We start from the raw sequence: 22,066 nt of genomic DNA, 5'->3' as shown, positions 1-22,066 counted from the left end.
ATATGAACAAACCCCAAGATTGAGGGCTCAGCCTATTAATTTGGTTGTCCCCACTGCTTACGAGAATATCAGGAATTCTCCAAATGGAGAAGTTGAATTTCCCCCCTTTCTCACCATTCCCCTAAAGGGGTTTTGCAAATACTTCTTTTTCCACTGTTCAAATCACTCTGGGATTTCTTGGGGCATCACACTGGACAAAACAAAATATCATTGCCCTATGCAAGGTTCCATGAATTTGTGGAGTTCAGTTAATCTGTCCAAATAAGTTATATTAGGAAATGCACTAGTGAAAATATAAATTTTGTACCAAATAAACATTTTTTGCTTTAGTCTCACACAGCAATTGAAGTTTTAAAATATGAATGACCATCTATTTTTAACACCCTGCAATACTGACATTACTTTGTTCTTCCTCATGCAAAAACATTTCTTAATTTGTACATTTAGTCACTATCATTGTACACTCTAGGCATTCCTAGATTATACCATCTGTCTTTATCACCTATCTTTCCTTCTTGTTTCATATTATACCATCTGTCTTTATCACCTATCTTTCCTTCTTGTTTCATATGTTGCCCTGCCCTCCTCCCTCTATGCTTCTCACATTCAGCTTCATTCAGTGTGTTACAATCAGGTAGTACTGTGCTATCCATTTCTGAATTTTTACAGTCAGTCCTGTTGTACAATCTGTATCCCTTCAGCTCCAATTACCCAATATCTACCCTATTTCTATTTCCTGATGACCTCTGTTCTTAACTGAAATTCTTCAGGTTCATCCATTAATGTTAGTTCACATCAGTGGCACTGAATCTTATTGAGGATCTCATGAATGTGATGAGGTGTTTCTTGCTTCATTCTGTTTTTGATGTTTTGATTATGATGTCCTGCAGTTTGGAGCTCATAGGGTTTCTTTGATGTGTCAAATTCTTTTGTTAGTTTGGGGATACTGGATCTTTATCTGGCTTTTATATTCATCACTTATTTTAAGCTCTTTTCACTTCTGTCTTTCTGGACTCTCACCATACGTTTGGTATGTATTGTTCCTTAGACACTAGTTTTGCTTTCTGAGATGTTGTCTTTCATCAGTTTTCAGTTTCTTTCTTGAATTTAGTCAGCAGACATGTCACATCTTCATGTATTTTGTCAGTTGAGGTTTTAAATTTATTTTTTTTCTTATCTGCAGTTATTTATATTTAGGTCATGTTAGTATTTTGTGTTAAAGATTTTTACTGTTTTATGTCTTCTTTGAGTATTTCCATTTGAATTTTATTTTGTTTTCTCCCTAGAGAGACTTTGATTCTTCTTTTTGGAGAACAGGATTTTTTTATATGTTGGGTTGTCAGCAATAGGAGGTCATCAAATAGGAGGAGTTAAAGGGTATTAGTTCAAGAGCAGCTTCTAAGATGTTTTTGTGAAGAGGTATCTTTCAATAATAAAGCTTTTGTTATGCAGTATGTCTATCTTGTTATATTTAGTCAAGTTTTCTAAAAAACAATTATTTTAACAATTTATTAAAACAATTTATTAATTTTTTATCCTGTGTGCCCTTCCCAGTTTCTCCCACTGGTCTTACCTTACCATATATATATATAATACTGAAACTAGGAAATAGATATTAATGCAGTCTGTAGAACTCTTAAATTTTACTTTTATATGTACTCAGTTGGGTATGCATGTAATTATATGCAGTTTTATCATGTGTGAATTTTTGTGCCATTGCAATCAAAGTATGTAACTGTTCCATCATCGAAAAGTTCTCTTCTACTCTGTGATGGTCATTCCCCTTTGCCTTCCACTCCCCCAGTCACCATTTCTAATTGTGTAATTTTGAGAATTTTATATAAATAGAATCATATAGTATGAGACCTTCTGAGTTTGGCTATTTTCACTCAGCAGATTCCTTTGAGACCTGTCCAATACTTCATTTCTTCTAATATTCATTTTCCATTTTATGGATGTACCAGTTTTATCACTCATTCATTGAAGGACATTTTGACTGTTACTACTTTTTAGCTGTTACAGATAAAAGCGCTATGAACACGACGTACAGGTTTTTATGTAGACCTTATAAGTTTTCATTTCTCTGGGGTACATAACCAGGACTATGACTGCTGGTTCCCTTTTAGAGTTTCTGCCTTCGCTTTTTTTCCCCTTACCACCAAGCCTTCCTTTGCTGACTTCTCAGGAGTTGGATTGGCCAGGTTTCACATTGGTTCTTGGCATCTTCCCTCTCAGGGTGGTGAGACCTGCTACTATTGAGAGCAAAACCTGAGGTCCTCTCACATTTTTCTTCCTGTGCAAATTCCAGAGCTGACTGCTAGTTTGAGATGTTCAGTTCACCACATACAGGTAAGCAGAAGTCTGTAGTGTTCTGTCTTCTCCACAGACACTATGAGTGGACTATGAATGATTTTATAACCTCATTTTGTGGATATATTTCATTTTGTGAATATATTTCCTTCCTGATTATGAGGATATGAGAAGAACAATGGACATTATCAAGAACCTCACACCTCTCATTACCTTGATAGCAAAATTTTCCCAAATGAGTTTCTAATTATAGGTTTTAGACTGGCTGTGGACTTTTGTAAAAACTTCTAGAGCCTCATTTTCTTATTGATAAAATAAGCATCATTAAAACAGAAAAAGCAAAACACCTATATTTGGTACTACAACAAACAGTATAAAAAAAGGTTTAAGTGGGTGGGCCACAGTAGCTCAAAAGGCAGATTTCTCGCCTGTGTTTGATTCCTGGTGCCTGCCCCTACCCCCCCCAAAAAAGATTAAAGTAAAAAAACAGTTCTATCTTCAATTTTCCACCTCTCTTCCTAGGAGGTAACTAGTATAATAGTTGATGAGATGGAGGAGGTATAACAAAGAAAATAGGCTATAACATATAACTGACTACATATTTTTTAGTGTCTAGTATTAGAATAACCAGATGGAAATAGTTGTTGAACCGTAATCCAGTAGCCCTGATCTTTGATAATGATTAACTATTTGGGGACAAAAAAAAGTCAGTTGCCTGTGTTTGTATGGATCTACTTTTGGATGTTTTGTTCTGTTAACTAACACGGTCATAGTTAACTCTATTGCAAGTCTTAAAATTGGGTACAGTGCAGCACTAGTGGTCAGTAAGAGGGAGAGTTAAGGGGTATGGGATGTTTGAGGTTTTCTTTTCTCATTTTATTTTTCTGGAGTAATGCTAATGTTCTAAAAATGATCAGGTGATGAATGTACAACTATGTGAACCACTGATTGTGTGCTTTGAATGGACTGTATGGTGTGTGAATATATCTCAATAAAATTACATTTATAAAAAAAGAGATACCTAATGTTACCAGTTTCTTGAACATCTTTGGAGAGGAATTGTAGGCATAAACAGGTGTCTGAATTTATGTCCATTTTACATATAGAAGATAACTCTTCAGGAGACTTTCTGAGTTAGTATACTATCTCTCCATCTTTATTGCAATTATTCAATCCATTGTCAAAAAGTACAGGGCTGTTACTTTGTAGAATGTCACTCAGTTTTGCTTGTCTGGTGTTTCTTCATGATTAAATTAAGCATGTGTACTTTCTGCATTAATACCGCAGAAAGGATGTTGTGTCTTTCTTAGACGCTTCATATCAGGAGGCACCTCACCTCAGTCTGATTATTGTTGATAAAGCAAATTTCGAGCACTTGTGTAAGGTAGAATCTGTTAGGTTTCTCCAAAACAAATCTACCAATTTTCCTTTTGTAATTAATAAGGAATCCATGGGTAGATTCTTTGAGACAATACATATCCTGTTCTTCATAAAACATTCATTTTGAGAGTTTTACACCCATTGATGAGTTTTGTCTGAACCGGTTATTACTGTGATGATTAAAAATATGGATTTAGTTTTATTTTCACTGTCCTCAAACTCTGTTGAACTCTAGATCCAAGCTGGGTGAGTAGCGCTGTTGCGTGCCTCTTAGACCTGTCTCTGCCTCCTGAAGACTTGCAAACCATTACCAGAATGCTTAACTTGCAGTCTCAGAGAAGAATGCATTCCTAGGAAGAGTGAGAAAGATTTGGATCTCGGTACGATGACATCTGATACACTGAACTTGTTTCTATGCCCCTTCATTCTGGCTCCAGAGAAATAAAACAGTTGCTAGTGAGGTTGATATTTTGTGTAGGTTCTATACCTTGAACTTTTTCTTCTCAGAGATCTTGTGCCTTGTCTTGTATTTGTTCTAGGATCTCACCAGGTTCTCTTTTTCTTTGGACATAGAATGTAGATCTTAAGTTGTGACACCAAATTTGGGCTTTTGACTCCAAACCCCCAATTTCTTTAGCAAGTCATTCTCCAGAATCAATCCCAGGGTAAGGGTTTTTCTTGATTGCCTTTACGTAAATGCATAATTGAGAAGATGTATAGGCCAAACAGCACTATCTGTCTGGCTTCTGTAACTTGAATCTCTGCAGGGGTCTTGCCTGTGGGCTTGGCTTGATTCTAAGGCCTGCTCAGGTTCTGTTCTTTGGAATGAGGGTCTAGCTGTTCAATTCTGAAGCTAATTTTTGCATGGGCAGGCACCGGGAAGTGAACCCAGGTCTCCGGCATGGCAGGTGAGACCTCTGCCTGCTGAGCCACCATGGTCTGGTGTTAATTTCTAAAGCAAGTTTTTCTTTGGTAGCATAACCCGAGTAAGGTTTTTGGTTGAAAGTGTCTATGAGGATTCTCAACTGACCCACCATGAATGTGGTACAACTGTGCCTTTAATATGTATGATGATCTTTTTTGTGGAGTTTTTCTGGGCCGTGTTGAAAGAGATTCCTGGTGTTTCAAGCATGTGAGTTGATTGTCAAGGGGTAGCTTTTTTATTTTTTGGCCTAGGATGCAAGGGAATGGCCTTGGATTTAAATTAATGAATGTTTGGTTCAGAGTCATTTCATTGCCTGCTGAGAGCAGTAAACTGTATCTGTCTTGTGACTAAAGATGATACCCTTTAAAGTATCAAAGGAGCCCCATAAAGGTAGAGGACTCCTCTAGTATGAACTGGGCTTTTGCCCCAAGGGGAGAACAAAACCCCTCACTTAAACTCACGTTTGGTTTATTAAGCTTAACAGATTAAGAAAAGCTAGGGAGTGTTATAGGAGAAACCATGTACTTCCATAAGATTTCTGTTTTACTTCTGCTTCCACCAGGAGAAAGGGTTCAACTAAACATCCAGACTCAACAAGACTGAAGAGACCACATTTTCTACCAACTCAGAAGGATAGAGGACAGGAACCATAGTTTGCCAGCAGTGTAGTTTCAGGCCTCTTCTCAGTAGAAGACTTGCAGTAACAGCTCTCCAAGAACTGTCAACTCCCCAGATGATAGCCCAGGGTCTTCATAAAGGAAATATAGTTACAAGAGTTTACATACTCAAAAAGCTGTGGCTTTAATCAAGTCTCTGGAGTTTTCCCAGTCCAGATGCAACTTACCAGTCAAATGATCCTTAACAGAAGCAAAGTTGCCTGGCAACACAGTTGACACATACCATCTTATCAAGTTTTCAGAGTGAAAAGAGGTAGATGGTTAATTGAAAGGGAAAAAGATTTTTGTTAGCCTTTCACTCTGTTTAGGAGGGGAAGGTACTGAAGAAAAAACTTGTAGCTTCTTCCCGAGAGACTCAACAACTGATATGGTGGATGAAATTATCTTGTGGCTCCAAGCCATCCACTAGGCCAGTTAACTGCAAGTGGCAGAAGTGTCACTGAAATAAAATAGTAGTATTAATCCAGATTTATTTGGAGAAAACAAAAAACCCCACAACTCAAAAGAATGGGGATTTTACATCTCAAGACATCTCTGAGGTATTAAGTCTACAGATTACAAATCATTTGCATAGAAGATATTTTTGTACAAATTTTACATGTATTCAGGAGCTGGACATAATACACAAATGGGTTGATTTAACAAGGGGGAGGAAGGTAGGGGTATCGGAAAGAACAGTTTTGGATACAACTATTTGGAAGAAGAGTAGATATGGAGGGCAAACCCTGCCTTTTCATCATCTACAGCAAATAGTTAAAACAAACAAACAAACCTTTCACCCTTGGGAATCTTTCTCTAAAAGCCCACTTTCTAGCTGCTAGCCAATCCATGCCAATAATTTAAAATTCACTTGGAATACCTTTTATGTCCATTGGGTAAATGATTCGTTATGTCCACTGTTGTAGCACATGCAAACCAACGTCCTACATTGCTAGGCAGGGTCTAACCTAGGATTGGCATGAGAAAGGACTGCAAACAAGAGACTAAGGTGTCATTTCTCTGCAAGTACCAATACACTATCCATGGTAGGAAGGACACCATCTAACAAGCTGACCCCTATAAAGGTTCACACAAATGCAGGGATGTTATGCAGTTTTGTTGCATGAGAAACCACAACCTTGTTAAATATTTTTCTCCATCACTGATTCTTTCAAGAGAAGCTTCACGCACACGCACATGCACCACACATGCACACGCACTTTGGTTCTAGGCCATTATAAACCCAAACTGTGGAATTTCAGTAGAAAGGGGAGGAAACTAGTAAAAAATGAAGTAAAAATAAACCAATTAAGGTTTGAAGAAATGTCCCTCAATTTAACTGTCCCTATTTGTCCGCCCTTATCCACCATCTGAGACCACTAATTCGGGAGTTTTCTGACATGTAAAATGGGTCAAAGAAGCAGATGGAGGGAAGGACAGTCAAGACTTCAAGGAGCCAATTTGCCTGAGAAAAGCAGTGATTTCCTCAGTTGACAGCCCCCAGTGGCTGAGATATAAAATATCTAAGAGATTTGGTATGTGACTTAAATAGAAGCAGTTTTGTGGAAGGAGACAGTAAAAGGTAGTATGAGGAACACAGGATAATGATATTGAGACTCAATTTTTAAAGCTTCAAGGTTTCAAAAGAATGTGAATATATAGGATAGTGTTTAGAAAGGGCAAAATCAGGACACATAAAAGACCTGGGAATTCCCATGACCCTTAAGTTCTTCCTGCTCCAAGAAGTAACCATAAATGTGTTTATTGGAGGGCACACCATTGCCCCATTATCTGGTATAAAATATTTCACCACCTCCCAAAGCTGCTTTTCAAACCATGTCTTTCACATTTATTTTGGTCACAGAGCAGTCCTATTCTTTCATGGCCTGTGGACTCATTCCCAACTACCCCTCTGGCGGGTAAAAATAAAGTAATTCCCCTAGGCTGGCCCCAAAAGCTCTGGATTAAATTAAGAGGGGCTGGCAGCCTCCTGGAGACTAAATCTCAGAGACTAATCACACAGGCATGTTGTCATAAAAATGCACAATTTCCTTTAAAAGCTGTGCATCTCTTTCTCTCTGGCTATGCTGGCAATACCCCAGTTAGTTGAATACTCTACAGGCGGTAAAAGCATGCAAAAGAATTTCATTTCATTAAAAAAAAAGTTAAGTAAGGTCTTGTGGTAGTTAGATTAGGTGTCTGTCTTCACCTAGGTGGCTAGGTGAAGGTGCTTAGTTTTATTGCTGTGGACATGAGCCAACGGCATGTGAACCTCATCTGTTGTTGATTACATCTGCAATCGGCTAGGAGGCATGCCTGCTGCAGTGAATGTTTGACTTAATTGGTTGGTGCTTAAATGAGAGAGTGCAACATAGCACAGACCAAGCAGCTCAGCATACCTCATCTCGGCACTTGCAGCTCGGCCCAGGCCTTTGGAGAGGCATAAAGGAATCACCCCGGGGAAAGCTGTTGGAACCCAGAGGCCTGGAGAGAAGGCCAGCAGGGATCACCGTGTGCCTTCCCATGTAAAAAAGAACCTCAATTGAAAGTTAGCTGCCTTTCCTCTGAAGAACTAATGAAGTAAATCCCCTTTTATTAAAAGCCAGTCTGTTTCTGGTGTGTTGCATTCCGGCAGCTAGCAAATTAGAACAGGTCTCCAGGAGATGGTGTGTGTTATTTTGTCTTGTCTAGATAGAGGTTTGATTTGTTCTCAAATGTTCCAGGATGGAGTGAGACTAGGATGTAGAGATTTATTCGGTCTAACCCTCCCGCTAGTTTCATCTTCACCATTGACTGATAGAGCAGCATGCTTGCTTGCAGAGCTGAACTTAGAGGCTGGATTTTCTTTGGCTCAGGTGCAGATCTGTAGTCTTGATCATTTTTTGCCATCTTTCCTATCAGAATTCTTCCAGTGGTCTTTGCTCCCTCCATCTTCTGGACCATAGATAGAGTTCTCGTTTGGCCTTTTGGGATGCTCACCCCATCTACTTTGTTTTCATCTTGCTGGTCCTTCCTCAGATGGTTGAGCTGAAGGTATTTTTCCACCACTACTTGTAGGGGATTGCTGCTCTGTGTCTGAATTCTGAGATCGAGCATTCTCCCTTGGCGGAAGGGCTGGCATTACCTTTAAAGGCTGATTAGGTTTGGGAGGCTTAGAAGTTGGAGAGTGACAATCTTCTTCCTTACTGTTTCATTTTCCAGAGATTTCTTGCTTTCTGTCCTTCGTGCATCCTGATCTTACTTCTGCTAGATGTGGCAGAAGTGCCAGTCTGCGATGACTCACTTCCTGTTCTTGACTGTTTCTGGGTCTCTTCACTTCGCCAACTTGGGTGTCTTTCCTGAGGCCATCATTTTAGTTTTGGCTCATCCAGCTAATGCTGCAATTTTTCCTGTTCCTTCTATAGCTGTTCTTCTACATCCCGTTCTCTAGCAGCAGCGTCAGCAGGCTTTGCCCCTCCAAAGATGGAAGCTGCTCTGCTGGACTGGGAAGGCTAGCAGAGGAATCATCTTCCTTAGGAATACTCCAAAGCTTTAGATTCAGTTTGGTTTTTTGTGGGGGGGATCTCTGTCATCACACCTATAATCATCTCTAGAGTAATTGTCTCTGGAGCTCCGCCACCGATTATCCCATCTTTCACATCGGTCTTCATAGCAGTCCCTGCCTCCTCTGTAGTCATCATCCCTGCCATACCCACTAACAAATGCTTTTCTGTCGCTGCCTGTCCTGGAGTCACAGCCTCTATCATAGTGTCTGCTGCCTCGATCATCAGAGTGATCCTGATGTGGGCCATCACAATAACCATTACTATATCCATCATGATTCCGGTCCGAATCATAACGATCATGTTACTTTCCCCAAAGCTATCGTCACCTCTTCTAGGCAGCTAGTCATCAAAGCCATCTGTGGCAGGACAGGATTTCCAGTCTGTGTTTTGTCAGAACCCCGATTTCTATCCTAGCAAACAACGATCATCTCTGTCATTATCCGGTGCTTGATCAGCAATGTCTACTTAAATTCTGTTATCTAGAAACTCTTCCTTGAGGCTCAGGGCACTGAACAGGGAATCCAGGTCCTCAAACTCAGCATAATAAAAACCTTTTAACCTCTAGATTGCTGGGATCACGTGGTAAACGCACTGCACTGATATTTAATCCTCTTAAGTGTTCCTTAATGGAGTCTTCTGTCACATCATTGGACAGGTTTCCTAGAAAAGCAGTGTAGGATGGCGATTTGGGAAGATGGCTCCAGTCAATATTGGGTTTACAAGCAGCCCAAGGAGTAGTGGGAAGGATGGAACGGTTAATTGGAGGTGCCCTTTGTACATCGTCCTCGTTACTGTAACACGTGGTTGAAACATCTCCTTCCAGGTTGTCTGTTTCATCAGCCCAGCTGACTGGGTTTGGGAACACAGGTGCTTCCCTCCACCAGTTCTGCCATCCTCAGCCAGGAAATCTGTTAGGGAGATAGTTTTCCCCTTCTTATTCTTCTTTTTTGCTGAGGCTGCCATGTTGGGAGAGGGAGAGAGAACGCAAAGGCTGCCTGTTTCCTCCTGAATGTCTAATTTCTTTGTGGCTAGCTCAACAGGGATAGGAAGGGAGAAGAAAAGGTGAGAGTTGGGCCACATTTATCTAGATTCTCTGACTGCTACTGCATAGGTAACACAACTCTGCCTGCAGGTAACTGGGTATGATAAATTCTCCAAACTAGCCTTCTCCAGAAAGCTGGGGTCTATCCTCACTTGGATATATGGTAATTTCCTACACTGAGGTGGAGGGGAGAGGGAGAGAACTGGTCTCTTGAACTCTACCTAAGAGCCATTTCCTAGCTGGCTTCAAATAAACGTACTAAATGATATTGTCATATATACCTCCATTGAATGATGAGCAGTAATTCCTCTGTCATATCAAAATTCATACAGCAATGGTACCATCTTTGTGTTTGATAAAGTTCTATTCAAGCAGTCCTTTTCTTTGAAGATTTGTCATCATCTATTATATAACCCATCACATGCATTAAAAAGTTCTTTGGGTTTCAAAGTAACCAAAGAGTGTCAGTAATTAGAATTTGGAAAAGGAATCTATTCAACCAAGTGGATCACTGCTTTTATTTAACCTTTACTATGAATTCTGAATAAAAATGCAGAACACAATCTAAGTTAATATGTAGAAAAATAAAATTTTGGCAAAACAAAAACTATTGTTTAGGGAAATTAAATTGTACACTAGTATTTTCCTTAAGTATCAGCAGTGAAGTATGTTACAGGTATTACATTCTAAGAAGTCAGTTTCATGGTTTTAAAAAATTTAAGTTAATTTAATGAAATTTACAGTGCATATTGAAAGCATGATACAAATGGAAATTTAAATTTCTGTATTAGTAAGGAAGCCCAGTTTGCTAAAAGTAGCATTAATATCATTCACATTAGATTTTGTTATACATCTTTGTAATTCAGCAAATGCCCTTAATAATGAAGAAGAAAATGTGTTTTTTATTTCGGAAAAAAATAACTTGGTTTATGTAAAAGGGGCGGAATGGGAGGCCGAAAGATTTTTTGTTTTTTACACAGTCGGGCACTAGGAATCGAACCCAGGTCTCCAGCGTGGCAGGCGGGATCTCTGCCTGCTAAGCCACCATGGCCCGCCTGCCAAAAGATTTTTTATATGTTCATTTAATTGAGATACATAAAGTTTTCATGAATTTAAAAAGGGTGGAAATATATAAATACTAATAGAAAATCATTAGTCTCATATTTGAGTGTTCAAATGGTTACGTAAATCTTCAGTCCATCTGGTTTCATAAAACCAAAATGTTGAGCACAAACAAAAGCAGCAAAGTTAATATTACTTTGTGTTCCTAAGTATCAAATTACATCAATTTATTATGAATTAAATTTAAAGAACATTACAGATTTAGAAACAAGAGTACAGAACTGCCTAATTCTTAATTCCACAAATGCCAGCATTCCAAAGTAACATGTAAACAAACCTCTATGCTGCTTGATGAATTGTTTCCAATTTTTATAATACACCAAATAGGCATCAGTTCTAGTATATGACTTTTATGCATATTAGACTTCATTCATTACTTTGTATTACTGATGTAGCAAAGAGGGAAGATTTTCAACTACTGTGTTTATTTAAAACAAACTGACAGGTTTAAGCACCTGTCTTCAAAAAAAGCCAGCAGCATTTCTCAACATACTCAAAGTAAGATTTGGCCTAAGCCCTTAATACCTTCCTGAACAGCCATGCAACTAAACACCCTCAGATGTTGCATAAGGGAGTAGAACATGGAATAATTTGCACTTTTTCCCCTGGATAATAGAAACAAGATAAAGCAAATTCAAATATTTTTGAATGAACAGCTGTCATGTTTAATACAATTGGAGCTCTATAAAACTAGAGCCACTATCAGATATGCTTATATAGATATATAATTATTTTTAATAAAGTCTCTTGCTTGTTTCAAAATTTAAAGATGAAGTTTTTCTGATCAGTCACTTCAAGGGAACAATAAATAAAGTAGAAAAGGATGAATTGTTTTGCATATTTTTGTGGAAGAATGGGAAAACATACTTTGAGAGATTCAGAAAATTCACTGTACAAATGAACAGCTTATATACACTATCTGTGCAATTTTTCTTGGCTGGGGTATTTAAATGTTAGAGCTTCTCCTAGACAAGAAGCCATATTCATTCTTGTCCAAATCCCTCTGTTTCTTCTATTGCAAAAAGAAGCTTTTCCTTCAGTTGTTCATAACTCTTATACGGTGGTAGATCCAGGCGATTAAAACTAAACAAAAACAAAATCAGATGTGTTTTCAATAAAACTCTGAAAATATTTCTAATGCAATATTTTTTAAAGCACATTTCAAAACCTGGATAGAGGAAGTATACTATATATGTGAAATTTCTGCCAAAAGTAACCTGACAATTTTCTACTAAAATATGTTATAATAGTAACATCAAAATTTCCTGATAAGCAATTTATTCAAATTTAAAACTTACACATAAAAATGTTTTAAAAACATTCCAGTTAAAACTGGAATTAAAAACAATAATTAAAGCAATGTAGATAAGGGTTGAAAATCATTAACTTAGGAATGCTTAGAGTGGACAATGATAGTAATTAATATACAAATAAAGTTTCTGCACGAGGGAGAACAAAAAAAAATAATCTTATCTTTTGTATACTATTTCTTACTATAGCTTACACATTGTGCCATAAGTCCCTTAGGTTAAAGGAGAGTCCATTTCATTCAGTTATGTACCTATTACATACCAGGAATTATTCCAGGAGCTGGTAATTAGTGACTAAAAACTATAAAGTCTCTGTCCTCATGGAATTTACGTTCTGGGATGGAGACAGTCAAGAAAAACAATTATATACTTTTTCTTTTCAAACAATTTCCTCACCATATGTATAATCTCTTCTAAAATGGTATTTTTTCAATCCTGCCAAATTCAATTCCCCTCTGAGATTAACTGATGAAAACAGAAAAATATTTTACAATACTTAAAATATCAATGTATTGTTTTTCAGTTTACAAAAGTGGAATGACATTTAATCTTGTCATTAAATGTCAGACATATAACTGGTTGCATTAGGATTCGAGTGACTGGGATTTTGGCTGCCAACATGGATTTGTAGGCTAGTAAAGCCTCCGAGCAAGTCAGAGCCTTTTTTATTTTCATTTTCTCTTTTGGAATTATCCAGGTTCCCTTCTACCACTCCCACCATTTTCCTTCTGCCCCTGTCCCCAATCCCATGTAAGAGTCTACAAGTTCTAATCTTAAAAGAAAAACTGAAAATTAAGATTCTTTTGAAATAAGACAGCTAATTCAGTGTTCTTCACAGATCATTTAATTCTCCTATTTTAAAAGAAGTTAAATATATCAGTGATAGTAATTAAACAGTCCATATATTACTCTTTCCTTTTTATTTTAAACTCATACTTGAAGATAGAATCTGATACTTAGCCTTCGTTAGGAAAAAAAATTCAGTTTTCAATACACTCCCATATAATACAACTAGTCACTTTCTAGTTCTCACTATACCTTTCACATCTAGCCTGTCAAATCACCAACTTTTTTTTTTTTAAACCTCTCCACAACCTATCTAGTTTATATCACTGCCAGAGGTACCCTTTTATAAAGATAAGCCAATTTATGCCACACTTCAAAGATCTTTGCTGGCTTCCAATTGTAGTCTAGTCTCCATCAATTTATGTATTGTTCTTCAAGTATATGACAGACTGTTCTGTTTCTTTGATCATGCTCTTATGGATCCCATGGTCTGGAATATCCTTTTCTGCCTATGAAAATCTCATTTATTCCTCAAGGATTAGTCCAAATGCTACTTACCTTCTCCAAGATTTCCCTGAATATCTTCTACAGACTTAATGTCCCATCCATAAGTTCTTTTTGATTTCTGTTATAGCATTTATTTTAATCTTCTCTGTATTATGACTGGTTTCTACCACTAAATTTTAAAATCTATAAGGCAGAGTCATCTCTGTATTTTCCTAACAATGATATCTCTTGTTTTGTAAGAGATAGATACTTAGTAAATGTTGAGCTGAACCGAATAGGAAAGTGGATTACTTGAAAACATCCAAAGCAGGTTTAAGACATTAATCATGTTCTGTGCTGGTCTGCAAGAGTACATGGATGTACTAAAATCCATTCATCTTTTTAGTATCACTTTAGATATTAATTTTTTTTTTTGCATGGGCAGGCACTAGGAATCGATAGATACTAATTTTTTGTTGTAGCTCTTTCAGAATGATATGTGTGCTTGAATCAAATTTGTTACTTCAACTTTGTCTATAAAATAGGAAGAGACTAATATTTCTGATATAGCTTGAGGAAACAGTACTCTGTTGACTTGCTATATCACTGTATAGAGCCTGAGGAATCTAAAATCTACCACATCTCTAAGCAAAGTACTAAGGTGACAACAGGACTCACTGCCCTCTCTTCCTCTGAGAATCAAGACTAATTCCATCATAGATTACATCACTGCATACCTTAGTCACTGCTAAAATTGCAAACTTCTCTTCCTCTGAGAATCAAGACTAATTCCATCATAGATTACATCACTGCATACCTTAGTCACTGCTAAAATTGCAAACTTTTCTGGATCATCCATTATCACCCAAACACTCATCCCAATATTATCTGTATTTCCCCTGATCTGCATTAAATCCATCTCAGATCTTTCCAATCTGTTCTTTTGAAGTTGTTATATAATTCACAATTTACTAGTCTTAACAACTCCTTTTTTTGCCTTAACTTTAATGTGGCTAATCTGAAACATCCATTTGGCCTTCTGCCAAATAACAAAATTCTTCCTCTTAGGCACATGCCATCCAACAATTTAACCTTCTCTGTGAATATAATGCTACCATCTGTCAACATCATACTCCTTTCATTAACTGAAAGCTTTGGCATCTGGTTCATATTCTCATTCACATGGATGGCCTGCAGTGCCATATACAGTCTCCCAGTTCCTTGCCCTTCTTGGCTCAGTAAGTTATTTCTCTACTTTTCTTCAGCTACTGACCCCTTGCCATCACCAGGAAAGGAAATTTCCATTTTTAAAAAGTCCAATTATCTGACCCTCTCTGTCCAAGTTAATTTCAGTTAAAATGCGAACTTATTAACCCACAACTTTTTCACCATCCTGTCTTGTCCTCAGCCTGTTCCTGTCCTCATTTCTTTCTTTATTCACAGTCCATTATAATTGTTACTTTGCAAATACTTTTAAATATCACAGATCCTCTTCTTCCTCTTTTGAACTTACCAGGGAAAACTCAATCCCTGAATGAATTCAACCTCCTGTCTTCTCATTCTTTGTCACTTAACAACTGAAAATTTCAGGGGGTCACAGGAACCATGCATTAAGGTAGACTGATAGCACTTTAAATGAACTACTAGATCCAATATTGCCCAGCATTCTTAGCGAAGTTTCTCTAGTAAAAACTTGCCTTTCCCATTCTTTCTCCTCAAAAGAGAAAATAGAAACCAACAGATAACTTATTTTCCCTTGACAACATCTATAACCTATCTTTAGTTTACACTCAATGACTTCTCTTCTTTTACAACAAAGGAAGTATTTCTATTGCTATCAAAGGCCACTTCCTTAATTTGCACTCAGAAGTCCTATTCTTTTCATCTTAAAGAATATCCCTCTTCAGTTTTTAACTCTTCCTTGCCTCGACAATCTCCCTTTTTCCACTGGAACCACCACTTTAATGTATGCCATAGGTTCTTAAATGTTTTAATCTTGGGCCCCCCATCTTCACTCTTAAAAACTGAGAACCCCAAAGAGCGTTTGTTTATATGGGTTATACTGGCTGATATTTACCATATTAGAAATTAAAACAATCATTCATTCTGAAATGAAAACATAACCTAATGAAAAATATGAATATTTTTCCAAAAAATGAAAATGTGAAAAGAGAGGCCTTCGATATTTCTGTAAATCTCTAACATTTGGCTTAGTAGAAGACATCTAGGTTCTTCTAGCTACATCTGCAGTCAGTCTGTTGCACTATATTATTTTGGTTTCAGTATACAAAAATCTGACCGCCACACATACATGTTTTTGAAAATGGGGAAGAATTCTAATCACCTTTAAAATTAATTGGGGATGTTATTCTTTGATACCATACTAAATTCGACAAGGTTACTTTACAATATGGAGCCTGAAATCAATCAGAGAACTTTTTATACTCTGCTACATCAAAATTCATTGGCTTATCCTGAACTCTGAATCAATCTTCTACCCAGGTATGATTTTATAACATCATGCATTGGTCATTTAGAAAGATTGGTTCAATGAGTTATAAACATTTCCCAAATGTTAACATTTAATTTATATACAGAAAAATAATCACACTCATTGTAAATACCATCAATCTCAACAGAAAAGCCTTGGGAAGCTGTTCATAGTAGCACATGTAAGTTTTCCAAAATTCTGTATTTTGCTTGAAAGCTCAACCTTTATCATTGCCAACAAATGATGTCGTTTTACTTGAAGTAATAGGCTTGCTTCATTAAATTTCAAGAAAATGTCTGTGAAATATCCAAGTCCTAATAAACATAGTGTGCCTGTCAGCCACTCTTTCAAGGAAAATGGTATTCCATAAAAAAAAAAAAAAGCAAGCTGATTCAGCTTCCAATGCAAATAAATGCCCAAGGGCTTTCCCTCAAGACAACTTCTGTATTCTCTAGTATGCAGAAGTGCTTTACCCATAATTCTCATTCTGTCAGGCAGAATATTAAAAACACATCTGACCAAACATTAAAATTTAATGCGACTAACGACATTTACTGCTTCATAAAAACAATCTTTAATGAAACTGGCTTCTTTTGTTTTACACTATAAGCATGTGATGGGGAAGAATAAAGAGATGACAGTTTGGTACCACTGCCTTGATTTATGCTAAGGCCTCAACCAAGTTATACCCAAGCACTGCTTTTGCACCATCTAAGTGCAACTTAATATGAAAATAGTTTTGACCTCCAGAAAGAACTGCTGATCTCTAGGCAATAATCATCTATTGCCTGGATTATTATAATAGCTCTGTAACTAATCTCCCTTCATTTACCCTAGCATCTAATTCCTTATCTCCATTGTTGCCAGTAATGATTTTTCTTGAATCCCATTACTTGCTATTTAAAACTCTTCAAACTGCCCTTACGATGAAATAAAAATTCCATATAATAATCTGTAAGATACTACATATCATTTAACCCTTGCCTGCATTCCCAACTTCTTTTCATGGTCTTCTCCCCTGATTCACCAAGTTCCAATTATGAAGTTATCTTTCATTTCCTTGAAAAACTATTTCCCACTTCAGAGTCTTCGTAAATAACCATGTGTACAAAGAATGCTCTTTCTCTGCTTCTTTCCTCAACATGATATTATCAAACTCAACTTAAACAACATTCCTTTCAAGAATCTTCCTGACACCTAATTAGAGGAGGGGTTCCCTCCACTTGTTCTCTATATCCTTTTTATCTCCTTCCAAGGGACTTCATGGAAATTGTAGCTGGTTATGTTTATTTACCTGTTTTATCATTTGTGTCCCCACCTTGGGATACCAGCTTTGTAGAAGGCAGGGGACACATCTCTTTATTTCATACATCATACTATTTATTGAATCAATGGCTATATTTCTCAAATACTTCTATTAGCAAACTAGAAATCATTCTAAAGTAAGTATTTAGTTATAGAACACTGTATTAATCAATCTATCCTCAAAAGTAAAATTATGACTGTTTAATGAATAAGCAGTTAATACTAGATTTTATATATTTAAACTGATTCTTTCTGGCTTTCATCTTCCTCTTTAGGATTCTTGTACTTACCACGTGTGGCTTCTTGGTAACCAGGTTTCTTTGCCAACTTTTTCTATGCAAAATTTTTGAGGCCCATTACTTCCTAAAACAAAAGTATAAGACAAAATTTATATTTACACTTTTTGGTTTAAGCAACAACATACTACATTAATGATATGGGTAAACTGAAATAAAGAAGAGATTCATATTATAAGTTGCTTCTGTCATGACTGCTGTAGGGATCCCACAATAAGAATTATATCAGTAGGAAGATCTACACATTTTTGCTTCCTGCCCAATCACTCCAGGGCATAAAGCAATTCCTAAACAAGCTCTGTGAGGAGACTTTTCATTTTGTTTTACAAATGCATTTGGCATTTCATTTGCCCTTGTTTTCTGATAGTTGCCCTAGAATACAGAAAATTAATCATTAAGTTCAAGTCTGTTATATACCACTATAAAAGTCACTATTATTAGAAAATTATCTACAGGAAAAACTGCAATGAAATTGCATTTACCCATGAGCTCAGCAAATCCTCCTAGAGGTAAACGGCAGGTTCCAGTGACAAACTGTAGTAGTCGCATTCTTACTTCATTATCTGTCTCTTTCACAAACTGCATAACAAAATCATGTTTACTTTAATATTAAATGCTAAATACCTTCAATAATGAAAAACAGACATTTGAAGAAAATTAAGAAAAGTAATATTCAGCACTGAAATTGGTCCAAAAGAGATGATAAAGTGGTTTTAGCATTTATCATTTATTAAGTCTATACACTATGAATCTTACTTCTACTAATCCTTAACAGCACTATAGAATGGCCACTATTATTATTATATTCAGCTTAAAGAGATGAGATGTAAAAACTAAGAAACGTTAAGTCACTTGCCTAAGGTCACATTGCTAAAAGGTGCAGCTAGGATGGATGATAGTGAATTAAAACAGCTATCATCTATTGAAGGTTCCTGCCAAGCACTGTGCCATATGCTTTACAAATATTTAATCCTTACAATTCCATGAGAGAGGCACTATCATTGTCAATTCCCACACAGTACATATAAGAGAACAGAAGCTCAGGGAGGTTAAATAATTTTTCCTTCCCCAACTGCTAATAAGTGGCAGAACTAAGATTTGAACAATGAACTGTCTGAGCTCTAAATCACTGTTAGCCTCCACTAAGCCAACTACCAATCCTCTCTTTAAGCTACTGAAAGTAATCACCTCCATATTGCCCCTCTGAGTTTCTGGTATTTTCTTCCACTAAACACCATTTTCCCTATTCTTTGTGTTTGTCCTGTTATGTGAAAAGCCAAAGTACACATTTCTCTCAAAATATCTAGTTCATTGACTAGTTCTTTTCAAAAAGGGATATAAATGGATAGATAATGCAGTAAAATGCTGGTGTGAATAATTAACATCTAAATTGGGAGACAGGTTCGAATATCTTATAGCAGAATGTAAGGAACTTAGGGAGCAATCTGAGAGTAAAAGTGAATCTTAAAAACGGAATAAATTTTACCTACGGGTAAGAACAAAACATGGTCAGAAATATTCAGTGTAGAATTGTACTAGGGCATGTGTATCACCAGGACACAAAAAACAAAACTTACTACCAAGTCTGGCATAATCCTCAACACTTTCTCTAAAACAAACCCAATTCAGAAAATAAAACCATTCATTTGGATTAATCTGACCCTAAACCTAAGCTCTTTATGTATATAGATACAAATGTCCAAATAGTCAGGGAACACAAATGAGTAATGGAGCTAGTAAAGAGCCTAAGCGGAGAGATTAGAAACTACAAAAAACTGTGTGTAACATAATTCAGATATTTTGGGCTTGGAAATGGACTTACTCTACCTTTTTGTTTGTTTTTCTTTAATAGATATAAGATGTGTATAGCATAGAACTCAAAAGTTAATAGAAGGATACAGAGTGAAAAGCAGCTTTTTCATCTTTGCCTCCAACTACTCAACTCCACCCTGAAGCTGTTACTAGTGTTTTTGTCTATCTTTTGAGACCTGCTATATTCATATACTTGCATACACTTTTACTATAAGGATATAAGTTTTAAACAAAATGGCATATGTACCCACTGTTCAGCACCTTTTTCCTCCCTTAATGTATTAAAATATATTTTCCCCAGTATTTTTGTTAAGTTGCATTTTTAAAAAAGAAGAAAAGAAAAAGAATGACTGCAAGTTATATAAATGGATATTCTATAATTTATTTACCAGTAACCCACTAATGGATTTAGGTCATTTCAAGTCTGTCAGTATATTTAAAAAATGCTGCATTAGATACCTGGTATGTGCCATTTTGCAAATGTTGATTATCATCTATAGGATAAATTTCTAAACATATCATGCTTCTTTAAAGTATTAAGCAATAAACACAGCACTCATATCTTGATAAAAAGATGCACCTTTCATAAAAATCTTTCTGTAATAATAAAAAGTACCAGGCTCCCCATTCACCTGAAAGTGAAGCAGTTAAACAGAAGGAAACCGTTCACTAAGTTGCTCAAATGAGTCTCAATCAGTAGAATATTTAAGCGAAGTATATCCTTGGCCTAGAGATTTAAAATTCTCCAAAAAAAAAAAAAAAAAAAAACCCCAAACAAATCTATTAAAATACAATATGCTTCAAGATTAATATTAAGCACATGGATGCCCAGAGACTATCCTACTACAATTTAAGCCAAAACACAAACCATAAAAATAGATAGATTCTTAGGGATTATCCCTTGATTATTCTTATTCTCTAATATATCATCACCTTCAGTGAAAGTATCTGCATTTACTTTCTTATTAAAAACATACTTCCCCAAATTTACATCTAAAATTAACTGGAGTTGTTTATAGAATACTGTGATACTACCACTAGAAAAAAAAGGTATAGCTTAAAGAAGAGTGTACCATTCGTTCCTTCATTTAGGAATATAGTCAAATGAGCAATGGAAAATGCTTTTACAAGTGCTCACACTCATCACTTCTGATTTAGAATTAGAAGACAAAAAGTTATGTCCAAAAGCAGTCTCAGTTTAAGGAATAAGTTATTTTTAAAACCACTGCTTCATTAGAGAAATCTGTTTCAAAAAAATAAGAGCAAATACCTGCCAAAACCAAATTATTTGCTTGCTGTTTCTTGTATAATGCCGATAAACAGTATTTCTCTGCCAATCTGCCAAGTCAACCTCCTGCATGCCACACAACATAACCTGGGAAAAGACACAATATTAGGCCACAATAAAGGTTTGGCATAACTGCATGAATAGCTAAGTGCATGACAAGTAATGAACATAGTAAGCAAAGCCAACAAAATCTGTGGCAATTTAGCATAAAAGACTCTTTGATACTTTATGTTATCTCCTTTTATTAATCTCAAACTGAAAACAACATTTAGAGTAATTACTTTTTTAGCTGTTATGAAAACCCCTTTACTATAAATATATTCATTCCAAATTGGGTATCCTGACTGCTGATTAGTTTCAAACATGTGTTTTTTAAAAAAATCTATATATATTGTCCTATATACTTAAAAATGAAATAGCCTCCTATTATTTTTATCCAGACTATTGGGAATTATATATTCTATACACGTGAAATTTTCAAATAACCCTTGCTTATCACATACAGAATAAAAACTAACTTATGTATAGTCATATATGGCATAAATGACAATATGACATGTCATATATGACATACAGTCATGAAATTATAGACATAATCCTCTTATTTTAAGTATATATTAGATGCTTTTGCAGATATATACTTTTATAATCACCATCACAATAAAGTTTTAGATTTTGAATATTTCCATCATGCCCCTTTGCTGTCAACCACCATCCCATATCAGGCCCTAAGCATCAACAATTTGCTTTCTTTCACTATAGATTATGGATTTTGTCTTTTTGGGAGTGACATACATTCATATATATGTCATATACAGTACATATTATGTGCATCTACCATTTGCCTGCCTGCCTACCTAGACACACACTCTTTTCTGTCTTTTTTTGTGCTCAGCATGTTTTTGCCGATTCATTCATGTTGCTGTTTGTACCAGCAGTCTGTTCTTTCATACTGGTAAGTAATATTCCATTATATGAATATATGATAATTTGTTTATCCATTCACTTGATGGATATTTAGGTTACTTCCAATTTTTGGCTTTTATGAAGAAAACTGTTATGCACAGTTATGTACAAGTCGTTGTGAGAGCATATGTTTTCATTTCTACTGGGTAAATAGAAGTGCTAGGTCATAAGGCATATATATGCTTAACATTATAAGAAACTATCAGCACTATCCCAGAGTGGTATCTCGTTTAGTTTTAATTTGTATTTTCCTCAAGGACTAAAGCTATTGGGCACTGATTCATGTCCTCGCATGCCATCTGGGTATCATCTTTTATCAAGCGTCTATTCAAGTAAAGTCCTTGTC

General features: G+C 36.2%; 1 protein-coding gene and 1 pseudogene across 4 annotated transcripts in view; both read right to left on the bottom strand.

Annotated features, from left to right (window-relative positions):
* Positions 1 to 5,872: 5,872 nt before the first annotated feature.
* LOC143688810 (eukaryotic translation initiation factor 4B pseudogene) lies at positions 5,873 to 10,993 on the bottom strand (annotated as a pseudogene).
* A 123-nt stretch (positions 10,994 to 11,116) lies between these two features.
* The window catches only part of WWP1 (WW domain containing E3 ubiquitin protein ligase 1), a 158,236-nt gene continuing 147,286 nt past the window's right edge, over positions 11,117 to 22,066 (bottom strand). For all 4 annotated transcript variants that reach the window (XM_077167131.1, XM_077167133.1, XM_077167132.1 and 1 more), the window contains 4 exons: positions 20,737 to 20,841; positions 18,137 to 18,233; positions 17,649 to 17,721; positions 11,117 to 12,063 (listed from right to left, as the gene is read on the bottom strand). In XM_077167131.1, coding sequence (XP_077023246.1) covers positions 11,964 to 12,063; positions 17,649 to 17,721; positions 18,137 to 18,233; positions 20,737 to 20,841 — 375 coding nt within the window. In that variant the 3' untranslated portion in view covers positions 11,117 to 11,963. The remainder of the gene's footprint in view (positions 12,064 to 17,648; positions 17,722 to 18,136; positions 18,234 to 20,736; positions 20,842 to 22,066) is intronic.

The sequence above is a fragment of the Tamandua tetradactyla genome, chromosome 6 (genome assembly GCF_023851605.1).
Source record: "Tamandua tetradactyla isolate mTamTet1 chromosome 6, mTamTet1.pri, whole genome shotgun sequence".
In the NCBI taxonomy this organism is placed as follows: Eukaryota; Metazoa; Chordata; class Mammalia; order Pilosa; family Myrmecophagidae; genus Tamandua; species Tamandua tetradactyla.
This window is presented reverse-complemented; position numbering and strand designations above follow the sequence as displayed.